The 18268-nt window shown below is 37.8% G+C and overlaps 1 protein-coding gene across 1 annotated transcript; it reads left to right on the top strand.

Annotated features, from left to right (window-relative positions):
- The first annotated feature begins 1614 nt into the window (after positions 1–1614).
- On the top strand, positions 1615–17986 carry LOC307134296 (uncharacterized protein). Its single transcript, XM_079829917.1, has 2 exons — positions 1615–1776; positions 16285–17986. The coding sequence occupies exons 1-2, from the start codon at positions 1683–1685 to the stop codon at positions 17502–17504; spliced, it is 1314 nt and encodes a 437-aa protein (XP_079686043.1). The 5' UTR covers positions 1615–1682; the 3' UTR covers positions 17505–17986.
- Positions 17987–18268: the final 282 nt, after the last annotated feature.

Here is an 18268-nt window from a genome sequence, read left to right as displayed (position 1 = left end):
TCAAATCAGCAAGGTTTCTTGGGGTTTGGTTTGATGAAAAATTGACATGGAAAGTTCATTTGGATAAAATTAAGGACAATTGTACAAAGATTATTAATATTCTTCGGTGTTTGTCAGGACAGGAATGGGGAGCAAGTAGAACATCTCTACAAAATATATATTGGGCACTCATGAGGTCTGTCTTTGACTATGGATGTATAGCTTATATGTCGGCAGCAGAATCAAATCTCAAACAATTAGATGTATTGCTGGCTCAAGCCTTAAGAATCCGCAGTGGATCATTTAAAACATCCCCAGTGTCATCAATGCAGGTGGAAATGGGAGAAATGCCTTTAGGCATCAGGCGAATGAAGTTGATGTTGACATATTGGGTTATTATCCAGGGACAAAATGTTTCGCATCCTGTCAAAAGTGTATTGAAAGAGTGCTGGGAACATAATGAAACAAACTTTGTAAGTTTTGGGTGGATAGGTGATGCAAAGGCTTGGAATATAGGTTTATGTCAATTACAGTACAGCAATACAGTATCAATATCCTCCCTCCCTCCATGGTTATTCCCCTCCCTTGCTGTTGACCTCAATATACAGCGGGAAATAAATAATAAATCTAAACAATTTCCAGTGTGTCATATAGTGAGGAATTATTTTGAGATGCATTTCCAAGATTCAGTGGTTTTATTTACAGATGGATCGAAAGATCCGGATACAGGATATGCAGGGGCAGCTGTATATATTCCAACATATGATTTTTATATCAAGAAAAGAGTTACCAATCATTTGTCAGTTTATACAACAGAGTTATTAGCGGTTAGAGGATAAAGAACTAAATAACACAGTCATTGCATCTGATAGTTATTCTGCACTGGAAAGTATAAAATCTGGCAGGTCATCTTTTAGAATAAACATAATTAATGAAATTTTCCATAAGGTATATCATTTGAAGGTTAAAGGCAAAGAAATACAATTCATTTGGGTTCCTGCTCATGTTGGTGTGGAAGGGAATGAGAAGGTGGATATTCTGGCAAAACAAACTCTAAAATTAAAACGGATAGATCTACAAGTTCCATTACGCAAAATGGAAGCTAAAGCATAGGAAATATGCGTATTCAGTATGGCAGATACATTGGGATGATACTGAATTAGGCAGACACTTATATAATATACAAAATCAAGTTGGTTGTGGGAGGAGAGATATAGTACACTAGGCTATATAAGATTGGAAAGCATCCAACTGAATGCACGTACTGTTGTCAGTTAAGCATGTACTTTTTCATTGTATGAAATATAATAATGAGAGACATCACCTTATTCAGTCACTTAAGATAGCAAAACATCATGACTTTAAATTGCCAGGTTTATTAGGGAAAACATAGCAAGTTGTATGATATTATACAATTTTTGAAAGTAAGTAAATTATACAAAAGAATATAACGTTTTGATTGTTTGTTTGTTTGTTTGTTATGTTCTATTTTCCAGTTTGTTTATTTGTTTTGATTGTTTTTTTGTTTGTTTATTTATATGCCGTATACAAATAATATCCTTATCCATACTCCATTCCAGTCGGTGGTGGTAATGCACCAATAAGTTAGGCTGCCAACCGCCAATAAACACCAAAGAAGAAGAAGAAGAAGCACCAATGAAGTGATTTTTGACATTAGCAGCATCAAACATTACCTGGTGACGATGATAAAGATAAAGATGGAGCAGAATGAAAGCAGCCAGACGACAGAGACCTGCCAGTCTTCATCAGGGCAAGATCTGGCGGATATAAAACAGGGTGAGTAAGTTAGATCTAAACTTACATAGAATCAATCTGCTCATTGTTGATCATGGCTAATGAAAAGCTACACGCGTGAAACGATTTATTCTTAAAACCTAGAGGTGTTTGTCTCGTTCCTTTGACTTCCATTCATACACATGGGAATGCGGGATATTTCGCTGCGTTATAATCAAAGTCACTAGAAGGCAAGCCTGCAACCTTTAGCCAAAAAAACCCGAAACGGCTAATGCTAACGCTCGGCTGGGTTGATACACAGGGAAGGAGACCATCTATGGAGAAGAGTCTTCACTACATTGAATAAACCACACTAATGTTCAACATGTTTTACGATAAACAATACTTTTGTTGGGAACTATATGTTGATTTTAGCTTGAAAAAAAGGTTATTTAATAAGAGAAGACAGAGAAGGGAATGTTAGGACTCATTTATTGCATTACCATCGTATTTAATGGTAATATTGAGTTGTCTAAAGCAGGGGTTTTCAAACTTTATGATGCCAAGGACCCCCAAATATGATTAACCTTTTATGAGGGACACCCTTCCTAAAATCCATCTGTAGGCCTATTTTTTTTATATATGAAAAAATATTTAGATAAAGTGTGACATTATAAATATGTTTCCAAATGTGTGTATAAACCTGAAGAATTTTTTTTAAATTATAAATTATTTGTATACGCAACTTTCACAATTAGTGTACGTAAGCAGCTTGTGTACTTGCAATATAAGGAGCAATATAAAGGAGAAAAATAGTAATAAGATATATAGTAAGAAAAATTCACTGATACAAAGCAAACATACAATTCTGGAAAGGATGTATATGGCAAGAGAGGGAGAGAAACATTTAGAAAAGAAACGTTTAGAATGTTTGGTAGACTTGAACCATTTTTGCTTTGTCTTTTTATTCTATGACATTTTCTGGGGACCCCTTAAAACCTTCTGGAGGACCCCTGGGTGCCCCCGGACCCCAGTTTGAAAACCCCCTCTCTAAAGAAAGTAAAAAAAAATATACATCAGCGCTTTACGAATGGGCGTGTCTGAAGCGGGTACTGGCGACCATCATAGTGACAACAGCCAATCATATTACTTTTCCGAAGTTCTATGAACGCAATTGGCTAGCGTCTGCGCTTGGGTATTTGCATATGTGATCTGATTGGTTGACGCCTGCATTGGTGCTTGAAAAGTTGTCAGTGCCATATTCGGTCCTCCGGCGGCTTCACTTTTCTTCAGTGAATGAAGTCGCGCCGTCCATATTTTTTTTTTTTACAGCCTATGGGCCTCATTCATGAAACGTTTGTAAATATATGGGCAAATTCTGAGTAATTTGCGCGTAAAATGGACCTTTACGAAAACTCTCCTCCAGATTCACAAACACTTTGTATACCACGGATTGGGTAGTTAAACGTGTGTATATTAATGAATTCCAAACATTCGTAAATAGGACGCGTGTGCACGCTCATTCATAATTAGCATAATCCCCGCCCATGAGTTACAACTGCAAATGACGTGGCCAGGAACGCTGTGGAATCTTCCGGACTTCTTTCTCAGGTTTGGCTCCAGTATTTTGCATAAATGCTAATTGGCCATATGCCTTGCAATACATATTAAATTATCATGTGTCCATCAAAGCATTTTTAGCCAGCTAAAAAAACGCCTGGTGCTCTTCTGAAAACGGCCAGCTGGTGGCGCTTGAGTGCGTTTTGCAAGGGCAGCGTTTTTCCATCTGAGATACTTTGTTTGCTATGAATATGATACAGAATATCCATGGCAGTAATGTTACAAGTATCTAATTTTGAAGAATATTACTGAATATAAAAAATGCAGTAAAAAGCAGTATTAACTTCATTATTGTTGTTCAGTCGGTGTACAAGTGGGATGATTGGTCGGTGTAGTTTTTGTCCCACCCCTCCTCCACTGTGATTGGACGGCCGGGTAAAAAGTGACAGTGAGGAGCGCTGCCTATTACCCAACGTTGAACAGTAAAAAAAACAAAACAATGACGGGGAAAATCAACTCTTGAAATATTATTATGGTACATGTGCATCCACAATGCAATGTCGTCAGTTTGCCTAAATTAGAACACAGAACGTTCAAATGTTTTACGCAGCATTTACTCGTGGTAAGGAGCAGGTGTACATTTCTTTCGTACCAACTAACATTTTGAAAATACAAGCTTTTTTGTGAATCCGAAAATTCACGTCAGAGTGGCTTTACGAACGATTTACACACAAATTCGTTCTGCTCGTATTTCATGAATGAGGCCCTATGAACGGAACCCACAATTCAGTTCAGCAACGCATGACGCCACCCATTCAAAATAAATGAGAAGCGTTAACGTGAATGCGCCGTAAAGTAGACTTCTTTTTTTTTTTACGTGTACACGAATGTAAGCGCACAGTTCGACACATGGGCAGTTTTGAACAAAAAAAAGTAAATGTGCGGATTACAAAAATCCGGCGGTGCACGTAAAGTTTGCGCATACTTTTCTGATGATAAAATTGTATGCCGACTAGGGATGCAACAATACAGTTAGTCCACGGTTCAATACATACCTCGGTTTTTAACCACGGTTTTCGGTTCGGTTCGGTTCTGATGGCTTGTCACATACATTTTTTGTTCTTCTATTCTTAGGCGACAGGAACAGCAAGAGGTTAAAGAGAAAAAACGACTATTTTTTTTATTGCAATACTCTTTCTTTATTTTACTTAAAAGAATTGAAAAACCTTACTTAAACTTAAAACTTTACTTAAAAAAAACCCTTGTACACATTCCTAGTGTATTGTAAAATATAAAATAAATATATATAAAGATTTACACTGGCAGCTCAGAGCTGTACAGCAGCATTTAAGTATGAAATTGAACGAATTAATGTTAAAATAAAACACTACATAGACTTCACTATAAAATATACATTGATTCGTATTAAAGCTACTGTATTCGTTTTTCAGTCAAGAGCAGTGAGTGATTTTCTCTTTGTCTTTTGTTGTTGTATTAACATTAAAGGGATATTTCACTCAAAAATGAAAATTCTGTCATCGAGAAATGAAAACAGGTTTGGAACAATATTAGAGTGAGTAAATAATGACATCATTTTATAGGTGAACTGTCCCTTTAAGGATCGCGTGTTCACTATAGGCTGCACTGTTGTCAATTTAAGACCTCCGTGCATCTGATATACTGACACGATTGCGATTTTACTTTCACTTTAGACATAACCGACTGTGTTTATGTTAACCTTGTGTGTATTTGACAGTATTAGCGCAGTAAGACGTGTTTGACAGGCTTTTAGTGCGCGCGCTCTGAAAAGTGCATGTTAAAACCACGCACACGAATGAAACCGGCAAGGCTTTAAAATGCATGCAAATAATGAACTTTCGTGATTGTGAATAACTATAGTGTTCCGTGAGTATAACTCTACCACTAACGTGTGATGTGAATGTATGTCGCGTTGTTCAGTATATTGGGATGGAGGCAAATGATAGAATTTGTAGAAAAATAATTAATTAAATGCGAAACCGAAAAAAACGCAATTCACAAGCGCGTATTGAACCTTGAATGGCGCACCGAACGGTTCAATATTATATTGAGATTGTGGCATCCCTAATGCTGACCCTCGCGTACGCATAAAAAGTGAAATATATTTAGGGCTTAAGTGTAGGGCTGAACGACATCTTGTTCATGTATACTTTCATTCTTTTATTGTGTTAAAAAAAATATATAAAAAAATCGGAAATCGGTATCGGAATCGGCCAGTTTTCTTGAAAAAAAATCGGTATCGGAATCGGCCATGTAAAATCATGATCGGTGCATCACTAGAATACTGCTTATTTTTTTCAAGATTTTCACAACTTATTTTATTTACTTTGCTTTTTTTTTTTATCAGTCAAATTTTGCTGGGTGGTCAATAACACAACTATACATATACATTACACACATTTAATATTGCTTTACACTTTACACTAGATTATTGGACTACAGGTTTTTTTATTCGCTTTGGTACTATTTTCACAAGTAAGGTGTACATTTTCAAAACTCTTACTTGGTACAAAAGTCCAAACGGATCACACTTGTAACTAGGGCTGCACGATATTGGAAAAAAATTACATTGCGATATTTTTTTTTCCCAACGATATATATTGCGATATTGAGAGCCATCAATCCAGGCTAAAGTCAATTATTACTATTCCATGATATTAATATTTTCACTAATAAGCAAGCTTCATTACAAGTGACAAAAAGGTCACTTAATATTTTATTCCAAAATTAAAACATTTCTGTAAACACAAAAGCAGAACACATTTAAACAGCAGCTTTACACTAACCCCCTTGATTGGTTTACAACAATTAAACTTAAAATAAATATATTTTTTATAAAACAACTCTAAAACAAGCATTTTGGTTCACAATCTTTTGTTTTTAAGTCAACTTTTCTTAGCAAAAGTGCTAAAGTAAAACGGTGTTGGTCATCATCCTAATCATGGCACATATCTTTAGCGATATGAAACGTTATTGCGTCTGTTATTTCTTTCTGACGTTGAGAGCCTTTCTGGTAAGGTGTCGTGTCACACTGGCAAAGGCCTCACAAAAATGGTTTTGTTTTGGTTGACATCCAGATTTGACTTTGTATTCGTCGTAAAACATTGCACATGAACGCCCTCACATTCTGAAACTTGAATGCAATGAGTTCGTAACCACGACTTCAGAAGTCGGAATTACAAGCGCATTGCATTCAAGTTTCAAAATGTGAGGGCGTTCATGTGCAATGTTTACCTAGGAAACTCGTATTTACGATAATTCCGAGAGCACGTGAAGGCAGCATAATACACAATGGGCTACTACCCTTCACATCGCATGCTCCGGCGATGTGACTATCGGTCACGTGCACATCGCGATGTCGATGTTAAAACAGAATATCGTTCAGCCCTACTTGTAACACAGCTCGTCATTCTTTCAAAACCTGATGTAATGCTTTCATTCAGTTGCACATATTTTCAGTAGGGATGGGTCGCGATTAGAATATTCGATTAGTTATTTAATTATAGAATATCGAATAGTATGTGCGATTATCGTCCAAAAAAAATCCCCATGTTGTCGGTGCTGATGTGGTGCTGACGCGTTAATGTAACCAGAGGCGCTGCCAATAACGCTCCTAAAAGCTGCCAGTCAGCTCTCAGGGTGTTTTATACTGGACACGTTTGCTGCGGTCCGAGTCTGATTGTTCCCTCCGCCTCCGCAGTGTTGGTCTGGTTTCACACTCAACTTGAACCCTGGTGCGTTTGCGTTCATCTTACGTCATCACAAACGCGGGTCAATATGGGCTTTTTTAAATTAATTTGGTGCTATTATGTGCAGCTGAGTAAACGACACTTGGGTTAACCGTATGTGTGTCGCTTGAAGGCGGCTTTGCTGCTTGCAAACAGACTCTTTTGAGGAGACGGTGAATTGCCATTCATTTGCTGCCCTGATTGCACTCTATAGCGAATACACTGCAGGCTCGCTCTCGCGATCGTATCTCAGCTAAATCATCAACACTATCATCTCTTACGTGTATGTTATTGAACTAATGACATTGTAATCGGCTTAAACACATGTGCTGGTTACTACCCGAGTGCTGTTTGCACATTCACGTGAATCGTGGCACAGCTCCGAGAGCAACCGAGCTCCGGTTGTGTGTTCTCGGGTTCGGTACCCCAGTGCACACCAAGCTCTGTAGGTAAGCTTTCACATTAGCAATTTTTCATGCTAACCGTGCCCCATTCCGAACTAAAATGCCAGAGTTAAAACGCCCTGAGACAACAGAAGAATAACACATCGTCTCACGCGCACGCTGTAGACTTGTGGCATTTATCGGTTGCGGTAACTTGGGGCGATGTCACATTACAGTCATATGTTTCAGCATGTTACAATAAATATATGGCTTGAGTTGATATAGCCTATTCCCTAATGAATTAAACAGTTTGTTATCCTACAGATTGAGAGCGTGAATGGTCTCTCTCCCCCTCTCTGTTTATACGCGTGTAGCCTTTACATGCGTGCATGCGGGGGAGGAGTTGCGATTTTCGAATAAAAATCGAATAATTCCCAGCGATCGTCGAATATAATTTTTGCTTGAAATGCCCATCCCTAATTTTCAGTCCACATAATCATTGTTTTAAATACTATATTATTGTAATATGTAATGAGAACATTTGGTTTAATCACCGAAACACAACAGTGTGATCTTCTTTCAGTTGAGTACTTTTAACAGACAGTTCATTCAACAGCAAACAATGCAAGATACATGTTTCAAATCACCCTTATTGCTGAAATAATTACAGTAATACAGTTGCCACATAAGGAAACTAAACAACCGTGATGTAATTCCTCAGCATTCCTCATAATGTTTGGTCTGTATAACATCGGGGGAATAACATAATCTCATTCACGGTAGAGAAAGCTGTTTACATGTAACGTTACACAGGGAAAGTAACAGTGAAGACTAGAGATGCACCGATTGATCGGCCAGGGATTGGAATTGGCCGATTTTCTGCATGATCGGCCCTGATCGGTGATCTGCCTGTTGTTCCCAGATGTGAAATGCTGAATTTTCTGTCTGATTTTGAACCACTGAATTTGTCAAGCGAAATAAAATGGACCGAAAATTGCCTGTCAATATTCTAGGTTATATTTTTAAACAGACCGAATATTTTGGAAGTCAAATTTAAGCGGTAAATATGGATTGAATTTTTAATAATGAAAATAGTTTTTTCCAGCTCCTCTGCCATGGTACAGGAGTGGCCCAGGCTACCCCTGTATGCAGGGCTGGATTAACATAAGGGCTAGGGGGGGCTGAAGCCCCAGGGCCCGAGCACAGAGGGGCCCGGGATTGGCCGAGGAAATGATTGACAATCGATCGGGAGCACCTAAAGTTTTCCTGTTGGGCCGCTCGCCAAACCACACCACGCCCCCACATATTAAGCTTTTTTACGCAATTTGAGCATCATAGAAAACATTTGTGACAGTTCACCTGAGATTTTGTTGCTGATTTGAAATATATTATTTAAATATGAGTTCAAATCAAACTTCAACAGTGCGTCACACGTAGGCTGTTTGTCCACAATAGCCAATGCATGAAGGACGCCCAGACAGAAGAGGTGCCCGTGGGTTTAACTTCTTTATATTCGTTGTTTTTTAGCTGTTTTCGCACATCACTCATGAAGGTATCCATTATTATTACCGTGCGCTTAGAGCCATTATTATTACCGTGCGCAGAGAGCGAGAGAGCTTGTGTTTTTCTTTTTTCTTTTTTTAAAACCTTATTTCCCGGCTGATTCATCAGACCAGGCCACCTTGCAGACCGGGAACACCCCACAAGAGCTGCAGCTCGTTAAAATCAATTAGTTCAATTATTATCAATTAGTGCAATTCAACAAGCTTTTTGTTTCAAAAACATTTGTCATTAATTTTCTTCCATAAAAGACCTATGTTATCTTAAGAAATGAGACGGACACTGGAGCAATATTACAGTAGTATTAATACACTGAAGTACACTGAGGTTATTTTGTGGTGTGATACGACTTGAATGACGTGAAAGTAGCACTGGTTTCAGTTACTCTGATGAGCAGACTGATATACAGCATTGCCATGGACAACAGTGAATATTAGGAAGTATCTGACCGCTCAATACCACGATTGGCCAATCGGAACTGAGTATTTTGGAGGGTAAAAATATTAGAATCATTCAAAAGAATGATGTCTTCACAAATCATGGAAACTTTATTTATACTTCTTTATCAAGGTCATTTTATTTTATCTTTTGTATTAAGGATTTAGAGGAAAATAAGTCCCTGACTATGCAACTTGGACTGTGATATTTAAATGTTAATTTGTTTCTTTAACATAAATAAAAGTGTCTAATAGAGGAAATACTATAGCAAATTGCATCTAAAAATTGTATAACTGTTACTGATAACTAGAGCTGCAACTAACGATTATTTTTTCTGTCGACTAATCTAACGGTTATTTTTTTTTGATTAGTCGACTAATCTAACGATTATTTTTCCCTATTAATTTTATGATTCTTTTTTACTGATTATTGTATTTCAAAGATGATAGTGAATTTGTATATTATTTTAACATGAAATCAATGAATGATGACAATATTAATTGTATTTCATAGGGATGCACCGAAATGAAAATTCTTGGCCGAAACCGAAAACCAAAAAATAGGAAACCAAGGCCGAAAGCCGAAAACCGAAACACCGAAAGAAATTATGCCAATTATTAGTACCATTGCATTTATGGCCATGACTGTGTACTAACTTTACTAAAATCAAGGCATTGCATACATTAATATTAAAGTTTCAAAGAATAAATCAATTACAAGTTATGCCAATATTTATTTAGCACATTGCAACAATGCACAGTATAAAATAAAATTCAAACTAAAATGTTTAACTTGACCCCACTCATTTGTACATTAAATAATAATGTACAGGCCTACAGAAAGGTTTTTAAAATAAATGTTCTCTCATAAAAACAAAGTGCATTTAGGTCTAGTGCATTTAAAATTTTTCTCTGTAGGACTACTACAAGAAAGTGCATTCAGAACAAGTGCAACTGCTTACAGATACAACTATTTTCTCTGTAGGCCTTCAACATAATAGTGTATCAAAGCAAAGACTGCCATAGCCCATATTAACTGTAGAATAGGGATAGCGGTACACAAAACTGACGGTTCAGTACAGCAGTTTTACAAAATGGCTTTTTATTTATTTTTATTGGTTTACTGGAGAAAAAAAAAGTATCTGTCCTTAAATTAATTAAATTATAAGTAAAAGTTAATTGAATATATTGCTCTAAACTATATAGGGAGCCCTTACTTGCACATTAATGTTAAAGGTTAAAAACAGAGCCCAAACTATTAGCCTAAATTCAGTTGCTATGTATTTTTAGGTCTAATAATCAACACTCAAATAACATAGTACACAAACAATTAAACTTCACATAAGGCAGTTTTTGCAATAACTTCTAAATCTAATTATAAAATAGTTTTTTATCCAATTCGTTGATGAAATATAATCATTTATACACAGTGTCTGTCCTTTTATTTAAACATACATGAAATAATCAAGATATCATTAACAGGTTAAGTAGAATATAATGAATATAACGGCTAATATAGGTCATACATTTAGTGAAAGAGTTGATTTTTCTAGTGAACTAACAGCTGTGGACACTGAGGTGCCTGAGGTAAATGTGATGCTACATGACTGTTTAGTTTACAGCAGTTATATTGAGGTCTTTCTGCCGTTGAAACACTGATTGAGCGATTACACCACATATGATACGTGACAGTAAGTTGTAATGTATCCTCAACACACCTTAGATGTTCATTCATGTTTATTCTTAAGGAAGAGATGATCGATCGCGCTCACAGATGATCGCGTTCACGCGCGCGCGCCGCCGCCAGATTGAAGTGTGTTCCGCGCTTAAAACATGCCCACTGTTAAAGATTGCGTTGGGTTTCACAGTGAAGTCTGTTCCTCTTCTCATCGAGAACATGAGCTTTCGCTGTCAGTGCTTGTGCATGGAGCAGACGTGGGTGTTTCTCAGATATACTGAAATACGTCCACACCGCAGACATGCTGCTTCAGACAAGCACGTGCAGGTCGCGGTTTCTGTTTGCGTCATCACAACATTTCGGCCATGTTGTTTCGGTGATAAAAGTCTTTCGGCCGAAAACCGAAAATGCAATTTTGGGGCATTTTCGGCCGAAAATTTTCGGTGGCCGAATATTCGGTGCATCCCTAGTATTTCAGGAAGTGTAGTGTACATAGTATGCCATTTTATAATGAAATATATTAGGGATGCACGATATATCGGCAACATATCGTTATCGGCCGATAAATGATTATTTTTGATGTTATCGTTATCGGTCCAATAAGAAAATTTGACCGATATAGTCAAGCCGATAGATAATGTATTATTTCCTTCAGCTGAGACGGACGCGCTGTCCACCATGATGGGTTTGAATTGCTCTAAATATGTTTGGAATCACTTCGAAAAGGAAAATACAGTTATGTGAAACATGTGCAGCGCAAGTCTTCTATAATCTACATAAAATGATAATGAGAATAGAATAGGCTGTAAAAGAGCGTTGTGTTTCAGCGCGTTTGTTGAGGGAAGAGCGCGCCCACGGAGTTACACCTTCATGACGAGCACAGTCAAGTTCGCTTGTGCATTCACAGCCTTTTGTGCCATTGTAAGTTGTAATATTATATTTATTATTATTCTGTGTATGTAATATCATATAGGATGCGTTTGGTTGAGTTAATAAACGATGCAGTAAAGCACTTCATTGTACCGGTCTTTAGCTTCAGCGCGCGCCCACGGAGTTACACCTTCATGACGAGCACAGTCAAGTTTGCTTGTGCATTCACAGCCTTTTGTGCCATTGTAAGTTGTAATATTATATTTATTATTTTGTGTATATAATCCCATATAGGATGCGTTTGGTTGAGTTAATTAACGATGCAGTAAAGCACTTCATTGTACCGGCGCGCGCATTTCAAACAGAAATGCACAGCATTAATAACTACTGGGACTGTCCTATACATAACACTGCAATGAGAATATTTCTGTTATAAAACGTAGTGAATTCTCTGGGTTTAGTTGTTTTTCAGCGCGCTGTTGTGGGAAGCGTCAACAACGCATTCTGACCAGCACAGTCAAGTTCGCTTGTGCATTCGCGTCATTTTAAGCATATGTAAGTCGTAATATTACGTTTTTGTAGTATAAACATCTGATTAAAGTCATATAGGATGTGTTTGGTTAAGTCAATAACCCGCAGCGCTTCACTGTACCGGTGATCATCTTCAGTTTCAGCACGCTCTCAAACAGGGGAAGAGCATCCACAGGAGTTATAACCCTTCACCTATGCGTGATTTTGTGCTAATATAAGTTGTAATATTATATTTATTTTGTATAAATATCTGATTGTTCTCATATATGATGCGTTTAGTTGTTAATTAAACTTCTAAGCGCTTCAGTTTATGGTTGTTCGTTCATTCTCTCCAGCTTCAGCGCGCTCTCAAACAGCAACATTATTCCTAATAGACTAGACTAATATTACAGATGTTTACTATTACTGTAATATTAAACATATTTTTTTTTCAAAAACACAGAAGCATTATTTTTTATATTTAGCACTTTTATTGTTCTCGTATCATTTCCATCAACAATATGGTTTGATTAAAACCATTTCTTTATCGTCTGTGCGGAGGTTATTTCATGCACTTGCATTCTGATTCTTTATTATGCAGCCTAAGTAATGCTGTTCAATTACTTGTTTGCATTATTTAGGTATATTATTTTTATTTTTTAGACAATATAATTTTTGGTAACATTTTACAAATAAGGTCTCATTTTATGAATGCATTAACTATCATGAACAAACAGAGAGCAATAACCTTTGTTTCTTTTAGTAATAAAATGTTTGTGTTTTGTAACAGTCCATTCACAGTTCATACCTAATGTTAAAAGACACAACTTTGGGTCTGAATATGTTGAGATTAACTTGAACTAAAATTAATAAATCCTGTTGAAGTATTGTTCATTCATTGTTGGTTAACTAATACTAACAAAAATTAAACCTTATTGTAAAGTGTTAAAAAAAATGTTTGGCCATAGGAGTGTAAAATTAATTTGAAAAGGTAAGGAATCTCACACTGGTTCAAATAGGCTACTGTAGTGTATAGGTTTGATTTATGTTGAAGTGTTTGGGACATGGCTTTTAATGGTGAGCCTTTTGTTTTTGTAATCAGGCTCTCAGAGTTTATTAAAATTTGTATTTAGATTTATCGGCCAATATATCGGTTATCGGCTGTCAAATATTAAGAATTATCGGTTATCGGTATCGGCCAAAATGTTCATATCGGTGCATCCCTAAAATATATGGACACAAGAAGCATTTTAAACATCATGTATAATGATACTATTCATCATAAAATGTATACAGAGTAGGCCTAATTAGGAAAAGTTGTTTACTATAGTAGTTGAGTATGATTTACTTATTGATTTGTGTCAATAGTAAACGAAAATGCACTTGTATTTATCTGCAAAAGGTTCACATACAGGAGCTTTCAGCATAGTTTTAATGTAGCCTATAACTAGTCGTCTATTTTGAAGATATACATGTGCATAAACAACGACTAAAGCTGCCAGAAGTTTTTGCCCAAATTTCAAAGACATATTTAAATGATTAAAGCTAGAGGCATATCTTCACTTTAATGTTACTTTAATCATGTAAACTACCTATACAGCATGTTATTATGCATGTGTGTTTGGGACAGAGGGGAACCAGGTCGCATTTACAGCAAATATATGCAGCTCATAATAACTAAAAGCACAAGACGTACTGGGGTCGGAGAAGAACACCGGAAAATATGACCGTCTGTTGCAATACACGCGCCACGGTTCAGCTGCGCGAGAGAACACTGGCAGCAGGGTTGCCAGGTTTTCACAACAAAACCCACCCATTCGTTACTCAAAACTAGCCCAAAACAAGCCCAATCGCGTTTCGGGGAGGTTCTCCGGTAAACATTGCGTTCGGGGGGTTAAATATGTGTTTTTTTTTGCAGGGCTGCCTGCTAAAATTCTCATTCCCGGGGATAAATATCACATAATTGGGATCGCTTCAACCTGCGGACATGAGACACAGCCCGCAGCAACAGTGTAGAAGTAGCCCAATTCCGCGGAACAAAACGCGGACTTGGCAACACTGACTGCAGTGTGAAAGCTCCCGCTCTCCACGCGCACAGCTTCTGCTCTGCCCAGTGTGAAACCGGCGTTACAGAGCGAACACAGCACAGTTTTATTCGGCTTCTGTTTAAAGTACTCACAGACTTTTGAATGTCGCGGTCTGGCTTTATATGATAAATTATCATTTTCACTATGCCCGGGAGCAGAAGCTGCCATTATTCTAGATCTTCTGTTCTATTCTAGAACGTAAATAATGTGCCGCCGACGCGTCGATGCATTTCACGCACGTCAACGTATTTTCGTAGTCGACGTCATCGATGACGTCGGCGCGTCGTTGCAGCCTTACTGATAACTTAGTATGTAGTGCTGGGCGGTATGACCAAAAATGTATATCACGGTATTTTTCTAAATTATATCGGTTTTACGGTATATGACGGTATTTTTTTCCCTATGCATGACCAGGTGTTAATCACATTTTCTACTGATTAAGAGAGGAAATACTGCAGGAGATTCACTAGAATGCCCTGTTTTACTGTCATGATGAGTGACTATTGTAGAAAAATTCCACACTAGAGTTAATAGGCCTGGTTTTACAAAGCCTCACAAAATGATGCTGTGGAGAGACAACAACCAATAAAACACAGACCTGCAACACACTCAGAGTCATACTTACAGACACCTGAATATTAAAAGTTGAGTTGAGGGCACCTTAAGCATTTTAAAAACAACAAACTGCCAAAACGAAGAGAAACGCGGATATTTGCAATACATTTCTATGAACGAATGACACATCAAGAATACCACAGAAAGAATAAAGCAGTTACTTTTTTGAACATTCTTCTTTGAATTGTCAGTTTATTTATTAATTTACATCATTGTCTTTTGTGTAGCAGAATAATCCATCGTGTCAGCGTGTTCGTGATCAGACATAGGCGGTTGTATCAATGTAATCAGTGCATACTGCATATCATTTTAATAAGACGTGATGAAATATGCGCGCATACACGCTTCTGGTTCATGTCTAGAGCACTAGAGTTTATGAAATATGTCCATAAAAATGTAAACGCGCTCGCTCCGGTCTATATCAGTGCTATATGATCCATGTGGTGGACGTTGTTAATCCCATAGCGGCGCTCCGCGCAGAAACCGCTCTCTCGCGCACCGCATGTAGTTTGAATTCTCCACTATAATCAAGGGCTGAATCCGAAATCGCCCCCCATAACCTCAAATATAGCATTATTTGGAGGGGACAGCACTTTTTAGTGGTGTTCGAAACCCTAGTGGACGTTTTGAGTGCACTCATTCTATCCCGTTGCACCGCAATAACGAGTGTACAGCCGATGTACACACATTGCCTGTCTGACTTCACGCACGTTTTCATTCACTCCTTCAAATAAAGTGATAACATAGGGATTAATGAATGAGAGTATATGATTCAGCCATAGGCTATGCTGTTAATGCAATCTCAACTGTGCTCTGACTGCTCCTTACTACAGTGCATCAATAAAATGGGTCCCCTCTCAAACAATGACGCGTTGCGCCACGTTCCGAACGTTGTTTAAGCGACATATACCGGTATAGCGGTATCATCAAAATTCATATCATAAAATAAATAAATACCGGTATACCGCCCAGCACTAGTAGTATGTCAGAGAAAAAAAATGACCTGTTGCATTCTGTCATTGGGGAGCATAAATTAATTTGGCTATCTCACCTGTGTTGTCCTTCAATTGATTTTTGACATTGATCTTTTCATTTTCATTTTAGATTGGAAGCAACTAAAAGAAGATTCCAGTACTTGCCATCAATTTGGGATGTGTCTCATTCAACAAGCAAACCTCAAGCAGCACATGAGAACTCAAACTGAAGAGAAGCCTTTCATCTGCTCTCAGTGTGGAAAGAGTTTCACAGTGAAACACAACTTTGAGATTCACATGAGACTACACACTGGACAGAAGCCTTTAACCTGCTCTCAGTGTGGGAAGAGTTTCACAATGAAACAAAACTTTGAGGTTCACATGAGAACTCACACTGGAGAGAAGCCTTTCCCCTGCTCTCAGTGTAGGAAGAGTTTCACTATGAAACAAAACCTTGAGATTCACATGAGAAATCACACTGAAGAGAAGCCTTTCACCTGTCCTCAGTGTGGGAAGAGTTTCTTAATAAAAAAAAACCTTGAGAGTCACATGAGAATTCACACTGGAGAGAAGCCTTTCACCTGTTCTGAGTGTGGAAAAAGTTTTGTAGTGAAACAAAACCTTGGGATTCACATGAGAGTTCACACCGGAGAGAAGCCTTTTACCTGCACTCAGTGTGGAACGAGTTTCTCATCAAAACAAGGCCTTGAGATTCACACTAGAATTCACACCGGAAAGAAGCCTTTTATCTGCACTGAGTGTGGAAAGTGTTTCATAATCAAACAAAACCTTGTGAGTCACATGAGAGTTCACACTGGAGAAAAACCTTTCACCTGTCCTAAGTGTGGGAAGAGTTTCAGAGTGAAACAAAACTTTGAGAGACACATGATAATGCACACTGGAGTGAAGCCTTTCACCTGCACTCAGTGTGGAAAGAGTTTCACAGGGAAACAAAGCCTTGAGAGTCACACGAGAATTCACACTGGAGAGAAGCCGTTTGCCTGCTCTCAGTGTGGAAAGAGTTTCATAATCAAGCAAAGCCTTGAGAGTCACATGCGAATTCACACTGGAGAGAAGCCTTTCACCTGTTCTCAGTGTGGAAAGAGATTCAGAACCAGAGCAAACCTTGAGGATCACATGAGAATTCACACTGGAGAGAAGCCTTTCCCCTGCTCTCAGTGTGGAAAAAGATTCGTACAACAATGTCAACTTAAAATTCACTCGAGAGTTCACACTGGAGTGAAGCCTTTCAACTGTCCTGAGTGTGGAAAGGGTTTCACAGTGAAAAAAGGCTTTGAGAATCACATGAGAAAGCACACCGGAGGAAAGCCTGTCCTCAGTATCGAATGAGTTTTTCAAAGCACTTTTGTTTAAAGAGGCACCAAATACCATGTGCGAGACAGAGTTTTTATTGTAAACAAAAACTATATAAACCAATGTAAACAAAAAGTTAAAAAATGTTGAATTCTTGTCAGAATTCACTGTCCATCAAACATATTTTGTTGGACTGTAATACTTCTACCTCCTAGAGAAATGTTTTATTCTGTTGATACTTTTGAAAATGTCTGAATGTCTGTTTTCTCGTTTTTGTTTTAATGGACTGTTTCTGTCTTCATCTCCTGAGTTCACTTCCATGGTTCATTATTTCCCTTTCCTGTTTCTAGTTTAATTGATTATGCTGTGTAGTCCTCTTTTTCAGTCTGTTGTTGTCTTAGTAGGGACAACACCAAAAATGAAATGGCTTAACATAGAAACAGAAGCTAAGAGAGGTGCTTTGGATTATCATCTTGTTTTATATTAAAAGCTGTAAATAAATCCTTGTCTTAACTCTCCTTGCCTTCTACTCTTTTCACACCACAATCAATCTGTTACAAAATGACTGAACTAAGATGAATCTAGCAGCCATTTGTCTCCTTTCCCAGGGTGATCGATCCCTCGAGGACCATAACTGTGAGTTTATCAAACTGGCTATTCCAACGCACTTCCTGGATAGTTTCTTGATTTTGTTTTCCATGCTGGAATGAGTGAACCAGTGATGTCTTGGAATGGGCAAATATAGGCGGAGCATGTGTTATAAGGCTGACCAGGGCTTAGCCTTCCCCTGGCCACAGACT

Source organism: Gobio gobio, assembly GCF_949357685.1.
Source record: "Gobio gobio genome assembly, chromosome: 11".
Classification (NCBI taxonomy): Eukaryota; Metazoa; Chordata; class Actinopteri; order Cypriniformes; family Gobionidae; genus Gobio; species Gobio gobio.
The sequence above is the reverse complement of the archived record's forward strand: the minus strand, read 5'-3'. Positions and strand labels throughout refer to the sequence as shown.

Bases quoted from the DNA above. Each gene is read 5' to 3' on its own strand.
- LOC307134296 (XM_079829917.1), top strand. From the start codon at position 1,683: ATGATAAAGATAAAGATGGAGCAGAATGAAAGCAGCCAGACGACAGAG. The intron at 1,777-16,284 runs GTGAGTAAGTTA...TTTTCATTTTAG, and splicing joins TCTGGCGGATATAAAACAGG to ATTGGAAGCAACTAAAAGAA.